Source organism: Cyprinodon tularosa, unplaced genomic scaffold (assembly GCF_016077235.1).
Source record: "Cyprinodon tularosa strain WSP-4 unplaced genomic scaffold, ASM1607723v1 ctg731, whole genome shotgun sequence".
Lineage (NCBI taxonomy): Eukaryota > Metazoa > Chordata > Actinopteri > Cyprinodontiformes > Cyprinodontidae > Cyprinodon > Cyprinodon tularosa.
Genome location: NW_024039487.1, coordinates 150,720 through 162,753, shown reverse-complemented (window position 1 = coordinate 162,753; position 12,034 = coordinate 150,720). Strand labels below are relative to the sequence as shown.

At 42.8% G+C, this 12,034-nt stretch overlaps 1 protein-coding gene across 1 annotated transcript in view; it reads right to left on the bottom strand.

Annotated features, from left to right (window-relative positions):
* Window positions 1-12,034, bottom strand: part of fam50a (family with sequence similarity 50 member A) — a 33,638-nt gene that overhangs the window by 7,827 nt on the left and 13,777 nt on the right. The window contains exons 9-11 of the mRNA XM_038269608.1: window positions 6,926-6,980; window positions 6,767-6,815; window positions 4,558-4,628 (exon numbers count right to left, since the gene is read on the bottom strand). Coding sequence (XP_038125536.1) covers window positions 4,558-4,628; window positions 6,767-6,815; window positions 6,926-6,980 — 175 coding nt within the window. The remainder of the gene's footprint in view (window positions 1-4,557; window positions 4,629-6,766; window positions 6,816-6,925; window positions 6,981-12,034) is intronic.

Sequence of the window (12,034 nt, the reverse complement as noted above, 5' to 3'; positions counted from 1 at the left end):
AGGACCTAGAATTGAGCCTTGGGGAACGCCATACTTTAAAGGTTTGGCCTCAGAACAGCATTGGTCAAGATGAACTGAAAAAGTTCTCTTTTCTAAATACGATTTAAACCATTCAAATACTGGGCCTCTCAGGCCAACATAATGTTTTAATCTGTGTAAAATAATCTGATGATCTACAGTGTCAAATGCAGCACTCAGATCTAAAAGTAATAAAACTGCAACTGTTAAAAGATCATTGTACACTCGAAGCAAAGCTGTTTCAGCGCTATGTGCAGCTTTAAACACAGACTGAAATTTCTCAGTTACATTATTGTCTTTTAAAAGCATCTCAAATTGATTAAGAACTAATTTTTCCAAAACCTTGGATAAAAAAGGGAGTTGGAAATTGGCCTAAAAGTTGCTAGTACGCTTTAGTCTAGATTGGGTTTTTTAAGAAGGGGTTTAACCACAGCATGTTTAAGTATTGATGGGACACGGCCTGACTGGCATTTATCACAATTAAAATAAAATGGCTGGAAGTGACAAAAATTTCATTTATCAGACCAGCAGGAAGACAATCCAAAGAATAATTTGATGGCCGCAGATGCTTAATAACTGAAGTCAGTTAATCTAAAGAAACTGTCTGAAAATGATCCACAACAGCTGTGCATTGTGGCATTTCTTGGGAGTCTAAATCTAAAACGGTATTCGAGTCTCTAAGAGCTACAATTTTTTCTGTGAAAAACTCAGAAAAAGCCTCACAAAGTTCAACAGAGGCCACAGGGCCAGGTCTAATCAAGGGATTAACAATCCTATCCAGGACACTAAAAAGGACTTGAGGCCTATGCTTATTTGAAGCTACAAGATTGGTGAAATATTTAGATTTTTAAGATAAAAAAACAAAAAACAAAAAAAATGTTATACTGAAAAAAGATGGACTAAAGAGAACAAAACTTGTACTCGTACTCATCGTCGTCTCCTGCTTTATCCGGAACCGGGTCGCGGGGGCAGCAGACTAAGCAGAGACTCCCAGACTTCCTTCTCCGCTGACACCTCCTCCAGCTCTGTTGTGGGAAGCCCTAGGCACTCCCAGGCCAGCCGAGAGACATAGTCTGTCCAGCGTGTCCTGGGTCGTCCCCTGGGCCTCCTCCTGCTGGGACGTGCCTGGAACACCTCCCGAGGGAAGCGTCCAGGGGGCATCCGAAGAAGATGTCCAAGCCACCTCAACTGACTCCTCTCGATGTGGAGGAGAACCGGCTCTACACTGAGCCTCTCCCGAATGACCAAGCTCCTCACCCTATCTCTAAGGAGATACCAGCCACCCTACGGAGAAAGCTCATTTCAGCCGCTTGTATCCGGTATCTCGTTCTTTCGGTCATGAGCCAGATTTCATGACCATAGGTGAGGGTAGGAACGTAGACCGAACGGTAAATTGAGAGCTTTGCCTTTTCGCTCAGCTCTCTCTTCACCATGACAGACCGGTGCAGCATCCGCATTATTGCAGCAGCCGCACCAATCCGTCTAACGATCTCCCGCTCCATTCTTCCCTCACTCGTTAACAGGACCCCAAGATACTTGAACTCCTCCACTTGAGGCAGGGACTCTCCTCCAACCTGAAGGGGACAAGCCACCTTTTTCCGGTCGAGAACCATGGCTTCAGATTTGGAGGAGCTGATTCTCATCCCGGCTGCTTCACACTTGGCTGCGAACCGCCCCAGCGCACGCTGTAGGTCTTGGCAGGAGGGAGCCAGCAGAGTTACGTCATCCGCAAAAAGCAGGGACGAGATCCGCTGTTCCCCAAACCAGACTCCCTCCGGTCTTTGGCTGTGCCTAGAAATCCTGTCCATAAGAGTTATGAACAGGACCGGTGACAGAGGGCAGCCCTGTCGGAGTCCAACATGCACTGGGAACAGGTCCGACTTAATGCCGGCAATACGAACCAGACTCCTGCTCCGCTTGTACAGGGAACGGATGGCACCTAGTAAAGGGCCCCCGACTCCATACTCCTGGAGCACCCCCCACAGGGCAGCACGAGGGACACGGTCGAATGCCTTCTCCAAGTCCACAAAACACATGCGGACTGGTTGGGCAAACTCCCAAGAACCCTCAAGTACCCTGCAGAGGGTGTAGAGCTGGTCCACGGTTCCACGGCCAGGACGAAAACCACACTGCTCCTCCTGCAGCCGAGGTTTGACATTCAGCCGGACTCTCCTCTCCAGCACCCTGGCATAGGCCTTTCCGGGGAGGCTGAGAAGTGTGATTCCCCGATAGTTGGAACACACCCTCCGGTCCCCCTTCTTGTGGAGGGGAACCACGACCCCAGTCTGCCAATCCAGGGGGACTGTCCCCGACCTCCACGCGATGTTGAAGAGACGTGTCAACCATGACAGCCCGACAACATCCAGAGCTCTAAGATACTCAGGACGGATCTCGTCCACCCCCGAAAGCCTTGCCACCGTGGAGTTTTTTGACCACCTCAGTGACAAGTTCGATAGGACTCCTTCTTCAGCTTGACAGCATCCCTTACTATCGGTGTCCGCCACTGGGTTCGGGGATTGCCACCACGACAGGCACCGCAAACCTTACGGCCACAGCTATGGGCAGCTGCATCGACAATAGAGGCAGAGAACACAGCCTATTAGGACTCCATGTCTCCAACCTCCCCCGGCATCTGAGAGAAGCTCTCCCGGAGGTGGGATCGCCTGGTGGTCGGGTTCTTCCTCGCGGGACCCGACCGGGCCCAGCCTGAAGGAGCGACGCGAGGCCATCCCCCAGTGGGCCCACCACCTGCAGGGGGTACCATGAGGGACCGATGCAAAGGGGATTGGGCGGCAGCCAGAGGCGGAGACCTCGGCGACCTGATCCGCGGGCGCTTAAACTGGCTCTGGGGACGTGGAATGTCACCTTACTGGCGGGGAAGGAGCCAGAGCTTGTACGGGAGGTGGAAATACCACCTAGAAATAGTTGGGCTCGCCTCCACACACAGTCAGGGCTCTGGAACCCAGCTCCTTGAGAGAGGCTGGACTCTCTTCTACTCTGGAGTGACTCGCGGAGAGAGGTGGAGGGCGGGGGTGGGGCTGCTTTTCTCCCCCCAGCTCAGCTGTCTCGTGTTGGAGTTTACTCCGGTAGACGAGAGGGTCGCATCCCTTCGCCTTCGGGTTGAAGGGAGGACTCTGACAGTTGTTTCGGCCTATGGGCCGAACGGCAGTACGGAGTACCAGGCCCTCTTAGCATCCCTGGGGAGGGTCTTAGAAACTGCCCCTCCAGGGGATTCCATCATTCTGCTGGGAGACTTCAACGCCCACGTGGGAAATGACAGTGACACCTGGAGGGGCGTGATCGGGAGGAACGGGCCCCAGCTCTGAACCCGAGTGGTGTTTCATTATTGGACTTCTGTGCAAGTCACGGATTGTCCATAATGAACACCATGTTCAGGCATAAGTATGTCCATCGGTGCACTTTGCACCAAGACACCCTAGGCCGAAGGTCGATGATCGACTTTGTAGTCATATCTTCTGATCTTCGGCCGTATGTCTTGGACACTCGGGTGAAGAGAGGGGCGAAGCTGTCCACCGACCACCACCTGGTGGTGAGCTGGATACGTTGGAAGAGGAGGAAGCCTGAAAGACTCGGCAGGCCCAAACATGTAGTAAGGGTCCGCTGGGAACGTCTGGTGGAGCCTTCGGTCAGGGATGTGTTCAACTCCCACCTCTGGGAGAGCTTCTCTCAGAGAACAAAACATCAACATAAAAACACTCATAAAATAGAGCGGCGACAATAAAAAAAAAGAAACTGGATTAAAACAGATTGAAACAAGATGGGTTATTTAAAAGCTTAAAAGCTGGGAGAAAAAGCTTACATCTCCACAAATATACCACCTAGATTTTGTGAATACTAAAACCGGCTGGTCGAGTTTTAACACAAGATTCATAATAAATTATTCTTTTTTTTTATGTGGGAGGTCATGTTGGTTTTGGACTAGAAACAGGCAGATCTGACAACCCTGGCAGCGAAGCACAGGTGAAGTTGTTTAGCTATACAGAAGATAATTTTTCATAATAGAATGACGAAGGATTTATTTGAAAATCATTTTCATTTAAATAGATCTATTTTCATTTATACTTCTAAACTAAAAACTGGTCATTCTACTGTACCGGGGGCAAGCTGTGTTTCCCTGCGCCATGTGTTTCCTAGCTGGGTTGATGTGGCCATATTAGCTGTAACCCTCAAGCTTAGAGTGTGACTATCTCAGCATCACCACCCTCTCCTGTGTTTGAACTGGCTGATGGTTCAACCACAAAAACAATTCCAGACTAAATGTTCTGGAACAACCATCAATGTTTCCATCTATCTACATTATACAAAGTTGAGCAAGCTCTAAAAGTATTCTCCCCAAGTCAGTTTTGAGGATTGATGCTCAAAGATTTAAAGCAGCTTTGTGGGTTCAAAAGCTCATCAATTAGGAAGGCGGATTAAATTCCCATAAGCATTGCTTTGTATCAACACCCACCTCTCTGTTATCTGTTCACTCACCCTTAACTTTTAACTGTAGATCTATTTTTTCTGTGAATTTCTCACCTCATCCTTTTCCACAGTGGCGTCATTCACTAGTCGGATATCATCGTGAACATCAAAGCTGAACAAAGGGCCTGTTAACACGGCAAAAAAGAGAAAAAAAATCATAAAATAGAACTAATTGACCTCACCATGGTTACAGAGGTTTCTCCAACAAACAAGACAATAAATTTCCCCAAACGTGTTCCGAATAATTCTTTCTGTCTCTCATTATAAATTAACACAAATGTGAAAGAAAGGAGGAGCTGGTTTCACTTATTTTCAAATGCAAACAGAACCACTAAATTGAAAACAGCCTTTTTTTAAGAATCCCAGGAACATCCAAGTTTCTGATCTCAAAATTGGAATTTCCTGTAAGCATATGCAGCTTTTTCCAAGAACAGAAGAAATTGATAAAACCTGAAGGAATGCATTTGTTTTAACATTTTGTGTCTACCGCAGATACATTTTTGGCCTGATTAAGGAAAGCAGCTACAAACTAAAGAAAGAAACAAGACAGTAATAATAAACCAATAGGAAAGATGCAGAACCTGTGACAGAGTCTGGCTGTCGAACACAATACAAGAAACAAGAAAAGCAGTAGCGTTGAAGGTCTTCTTAAACAAAACTTATTCATGTAACAATACTAACAGTTTCACTTTTTGGGGTTTTTATTTATTCACGGAAATTATCTTTAATCACATCAACAAATAAAATTATACAACTATGTACTTAAAACAATGTCCACAAAGTGAATGGTAATAAAAATCTAAATAGATGTTTAAAAACTAAATTTATGAATCTAATTATAAAAACCTTTCGTAATCACACATTTAGAACTGTTATTCCAAACACATTTTCTTTTTCAACTTGCATTCCGTTGACCTTTTCCCTTCTGGTCCCTGAGCACAATAGAAGCCAGTTTTACCAATGTTCTTCAGATGTAAAAAGCTCCCTCACTGGTCATTTTGTAAACCAAATGTGGCAATATAAAGCATCTTTGCCATTGAAAATAGTGCGTTAAACAGGGGTTTTCATCATGGGTTGACCCACTAACAATCGGTATATGACTCCCTTCCATCTGGCAAAAAAAAGCAGGGTCTGACCTGCAGCTGAAAGCGCTGCATGGCCTCTGCTCCCCTGCAGCTGCGTGTCTGATGACACCATCACGCTGTGTTAGCATTCATGATGTGACTATTGTGATCGATACCGAGAAAGTAAACAATGGAAAGAAACATGTAAGGATGCCAGCGCATGCTTTATTGTTTCGCTCTTTTGTCCCTCCGAATCCCTCCCACCAGTGCTGTACCATGTTTGTCGAATGTAAACAGGGTTCTTTTGGATTATTAGATCAGAAGCGACCTGCACAGTGTTGCGTACGCTGTGTTCTATGGTGTCATGTAATTTTGCGGGTCAACCCAGCTCTGATGTTCCCACAGCATGCGGATCAGAGCCCAGGAGATTTTAACGCAGGTCTCTTTGGCCGAGGCGTGTGAACTGGGTAGACACATGTCAGTTAGGTGTTCCCACTGCCCCTAAAAGCCGATTGTTCCTGGGTTTAAACTGGTTTTCTGGCCAGTTGGAAAGAGGTATAAGAGAGAGAACCAGCTGATAGATAAAAAGAAACATTTTTAAAAAGCTGAACATGTGTATGGCATGTCTGACTGACCAGCATGATGTCATGAGAGTTTAACTGGTTTCAATTGTGCTCAGGGAACAGAACGGTCACGGAGAAGATAACAGAGACAATACAATTTTTTTTTTAAATTAGAGAATGGAAGTGAGAAATAGAATAAGGAATAACATTTTTATAAAGTTGTGATAAGGAAAGGTATTTATTCAGATTTATGAATCCGATTTATTTTGTTTTTAAACATCCATTTAGAAATTGGTTTTGAAAATACATGTTCAAATTGCCATATCTAACAATGGATTAATACATTAAATTTACAATTCCGCTTTAATAATTCCGTTCAAAATGTGCAATTAGAAAATTATTTTCAAATTGGATTGGACATTGCATGATTCAAATGTTAAATTTGAAATAGCTTACTATTAGATCCTCCATAGTAAACTGCCTCAGTCAGCTAAAACAGAGATCACATGTCTGATTGGCATTTAGCTTCTGGGATAAACCTACCTTGGTGAGCAGCTTTTCACCCCTTGTTTATATTTAAGCTTTGCTAAAATAAAGCAAAGTTAATTGTTCAAAGAGCAGAAAAAGTTAACTTACCAGACTTTCCTCTGGCTTTTGTCACAATGAAGTCGTAAAAACTGTGGTGCTAATAACAAAGAAACAAGGAATGATTTAACCAAACGGACTGCCATGTTTACATTTTTAAGCCATTTGCAACCTTCTTCCTCTATGTAACAGAGAACAGACTGGGCTCACATGTGGGATTATCAGGTCCTCCTTAATATACATCAGCTGCTCCACTCCAGCAGACCTGCAGAGAAAACAAGTGATACAAAAGGGAAACATCAGCAACACACCTCACTCAACAAGACTTAAAAAACAGAAGAAAAAGTAAAAAAAAATAAATAAAATAACAGAATAAAATCTGGGTCCTGATTTGATTAGATTCTTATATATAGAACATGACACAGAAGCTAAAAGGATCAGAACTAATGGAGCTTTTGAAACTAAATGGCAAATAAATTAATACAAAAGTGCTCTGAACATTTTTAGTCGGGAGGCTTAATTATTCTAGTCTAACATCGAATCTTTAAAAGAGAAACTAAATGTAATTTGAATTGATTTTTGGGAAGAAAACATCTCATTTTCCACTACTGATGGGGCAAAGACTCCTACAATTGATATAGTTTACCTGCAAAGAGAGAGCGCATGCGCCATGATGAATACACATCCAACTGAAAGCCTTCTGGAGATTTATTTTGAATCAATCTGACTGTATGATCTGGTGAACTGTAAAGCGCCTTGAGATGACATGTGTTATGAATTGGCAGTATATAAATAAACTGAACTGAATTGAATATTATTTAAACATAAAGGTATGCATGGGAAAGGGTCTTGTCCAGACATGCAAGAGTACTGCAAGAATTGAGCTAGCAGGACAAATATGTGGCTGAAATTCTTCTTCTGATACGAAATGTTAAAATTCAGGCAACAACGACGGAACAGCATTTGTGATTCTGATCTCAGAATCACCAAATGTGAAACATTTGAAATGGGAGGATGATGTTTAATACTTCTGAAACATTTCTGGAGGAAGATAAGTTCTTTCTTTAGCATAATGTCATGCTTTTATCAACTACCGATAGCTCTGATATTCCTGGAAAAAAAAAAAAAAACTTCATGGGAAAAAAGGGCAAAGAGGGGCAAAAAAGACAAACGGTTCCTTTTTATATCACTTTTTTTGCAATAAAGAATTTGTGTAGTGCGTAGCTCCGCTAGGAATGTCCAAATACAGGTAAAATTTGATTTCCAATATGATACCCATTTTGCACCTTTAAGAATTGACTGATAACTATACTGACAAGCCCAAATCATAGACACTTTTATCACATTTTGTAGCGTGGAATGAAAAACAAAACAAAACAAAACAAAAACGGTTTGATCGACTGATATTGGAGGATGACACAGGGACGGATTTTCACTAGTGTCCCATACCACTCCCACAAGGAGAGATTTAGTCATGACCCTAACACCCGAGTAAAGGAAAAAGAATGTAAAGAGTTTGAGCAGCCTTTTTAACAAACTATTTAATATTCGGGTGTATTTCTACTTCTACCTGAGTAAAATTATTAGTTCATTACTGGTAACTGTACCTCTGGTCAGCAGTATATTTGAAAACAAAGCCAAATAAAAGCATCCCCAACTTGTATTCGCCCACCCTTCCTCTCTTACATTCTGTTAAACCTAATGCTGATGCATGTCTCCTCATAGCAGCAAGCCTTTTGCAGAAATTATGGTAGTACTTAATCCTTACACCCTACCAATGCTGCTGCAATGGTGAAAACTGTCCTCAACTCTCCACTCATCTTCAACCGAATATTAAAGGCTAACAAAGAAAAACAAAACAACCCCTAACTTTTGCAATATCTAATGTGCAATTACTATTTAATACCCTGTGCAATAAGCCTGTATAATAATCTTGCTAAATAAGAGACTTCATGTGTCATAGTCATATATAGGATGCACTTTATATACCCTTATGCACCTTTTCCTCCTTTTGGCACATCCATCTCTTTGACTATCTCGCCGATGTAACAAGTACAATTCTCCACTTTGAGATCAATAAACTAATAAATACTTTCTTTGCAGACAAAACAAATGTTAGTTCTTAATTATCTCTGGTAATTCCATCATCTTCAGGTAGTTCTTATCAGTCGGTGGGATTTATTCAGATATCCTTCTCCTCTGATGTTCATCATCTGACAGCCTGCTCTGCCTCTGCTTACTGGCCAGCTAATGAGAGCTTTGTTTTGAACATAATATGTTCTTATTTTAATCATCTTTGATCTTACTTCCCTTTTATTCTTGTACCTTCCTGATCTGAGAACGATTATTCAAATCCACTCCTGTCCTACAGGATTCCTGCTGGAATCATATGACCCACTGAATCAAGAAAAATGTCATGTTCTAGTTGATATTACTCAGAGAAAAATGGTCAACAACAACAACAGGTATGAGAACAACTTGGTAAATATTTGTGCTTTTTGTATCAGAATACTAATACCTGAGACTTTAACTATATCTGATGGAGATTCCCTTAGCTCGGCCATTCTTGTTAATCACCTCCACATCGTCTTTTGTTTTTGAAACCTCTGCAGTTGGCACCAGTTCCAAGCTTAAATTAGGCCACATACCATTTCATGTCTTGACAAGCAGCCATTTGAATCCTTCTGAGGAGGGATTGTGAAATCTTTTGGTTCCTCCACTTGACTTTTTTAAAGCAGTTTAAGTCTTACTGCTCCAGACTCACCATTAAAGTTGTAGGGAAGCGGCTGTTATAATAATAATAATAATACATTTTATTTAACAGCGCCTTTCTTGACACTCAAGGTCACTTTACAAATAATACAAAAAATAAATAAAAAGAGATGAAAATACAAAATACAGATACAGGAACATAAAAAACAGAGAACAAAAAACAATTATGGATAGGGAAAAGAGCAGTGTATTCACAGATAAGCGAGCTGGAACAGATGGGTTTTGAGTCTGGCTTTGAATAAGGGGAGAGAGTCAATACTGCGGAGGTCGGGAGGAAGTGAGTTCCAGAGCTGGGGAGCAGAGCGGCTGAAGGCTCTGCTCCCCATGGTGACAAGTCGAGCTGGGGGTACAGTGAGGTGGATGGAGGAGGAGGATCTAAGGGAGCGGGAGGAGGTGGCAATGTGAAGGAGGTCTGACAGATATGAAGGAGCAAGGTTATGGATGGCTTTGAAAGTATAGAGAAGGATTTTGAATTGAATTCTGAATTGAACTGGGAGCCAATGGAGTTGGTGAAGAACAGGGGAAATATGATGGAAGGAGGGGGTTCTGGTGATGACACGAGCTGCTGAGTTCTGAAGAAGTTGAAGTTTATGGAGAGATTTATGAGGGAGGCCAAAAAGAAGAGAATTGCAATAATCAATACGGGAGGTGATGAGGCTGTGGATAAGGACAGAGGCAGTATGAGTGGTGAGGGAGGAACGGAGACGGTTAATGTTGCGAAGGTGGAAGTATGCAGACCTGGTAATTTTATTTATGTGAGACTGAAAGGAGAGGGAGGAGTCGAGGATGACACCCAGACTCTTGACTTGAGGGGAGGGGGAGACTAAGGAGTTGTCAATGGGTAGTGAGAAACTTTTGATTTTTGATAGGGTGGATTTAGTGGCAACGAGGAGGAGTTCTGTTTTATCACTGTTTAGTTTAAGGAAGTTTGAGGCGAACCAGTCTTTAATTTCAAGTAGGCAGTTAGTAAGAGACAAGGGGGGGAGAGAGGAAGTGGGTTTACTGGATAAATAAAGCTGGGTGTCATCCGCATAACAGTGAAAGTGAATGTTGAATTTCCGGAAAATACTGCCAAGGGGAAGAAGGTAGGTGATGAAGAGGAGGGGGCCAAGAACTGAGCCTTGAGGAACACCAGAAGTGACAGGGGAAGGGTGCGAAGTGAAAGATTTGAGCTGAATAAACTGAGTGGGGTCGGAGAGATATGAGCGGAACCATTCAAGAGGGATGTGAGAGATGCCAAGAGAGGATAATCTATTGAGGAGAATGGAATGAGAAATGGTATCAAAGGCTGCACTGAGATCGAGAAGGATGAGGATGGAGAGGAGTCCGGAGTCAGCAGCTATAAGAGATCGTTTGTGACTTTTATTAGGGCAGTTTCAGTGCTATGAGAGGGGCGAAAACCAGACTGGAAAGGTTCGTAAAGACTGTTGAGTGTAAGAAAGGTGTGGAGTTGAGCAGACACAGTTTTTTTCAAGTATTTTAGAGATAAAGGGAAGATTAGAAATGGGACGAAGATTATTAAAGTTAGTGGGATCAGAACCAGGTTTTTTCAGAATCGGGGAGACAGATGCAGTTTTGAAAAGTGAAGGAACAATACCAGAAGAGAGTGAGGAATGAATAATGGAAGTAATGAAGGGGAGGAGGGAGGTAAGACAGTTGCAACAGTTGCATTTTCAAATTCTCCCGAGTGGTGCCCGACTTTACACGAGTGAATAAAGTGAATTTGATTGGTTGATTATCAAGGGGCGAGATTGTTGTGGCAGCAGGTTCGCAAGCAAGTTTAGTTGTGGCCGGTGTTTCGGAAGCATCTTGCAAACAAGTTAGCAACTTAGTGCTTGTAGGTTCCCAATGGGAAATGACATTGGGACCAAGTAGCACTTAGCAACCGCAGTGTCAAGGAACGCTATAGACAACAGAAACATGCAAGTGGAAGAAAGTTGTGTGTCGGAGTTTGTGGATGAGTCTCCTCCGTCATACATTTTTTATTTAGAGGAGAAAGAAGGGGACAGAGTTGTTGTGGAAGAGGACGCCAGTGTGGCAGACGCTTCATTTGGGGTAGAAGGCTTACAGCTGTACATGTTTGAGCCCATTGCCTCGCAACGCTGCCAGTTCTGTTAGCTCTACGCCTGCCAAAGACACAGATGTCCATCCCCGTGAAAACTGGGACGGAACTCTATGGTAAAATAAATTGATTCTTATTTCAACCGTTGCTTATATTAGCTGCGACATATGAATCAAGAGGCTATGACCGAAGAAATTTGATTGGCCGAATTTAAGTGTACAGCCTGATGTATAACTAACTGGCCTACCAAAAATAACGGGCGAAAAAAAAAAACAGTTTTTTTTAGCAATTTTCTAACTTTTGGGACAATATGGTCTGATAAAGAGTACATGATTTAACATTTAAATATGACTTCCCTATGACTTTAACGATAAAGGATGCTTGCTTATGCACCTCATCAGACCCACGGTTTTCAAAGAAAGAAAGCTTTTTTGCATTTGCTTCATGAGTGTGGATACCTGACAGAAACACTGAATCCACATTTT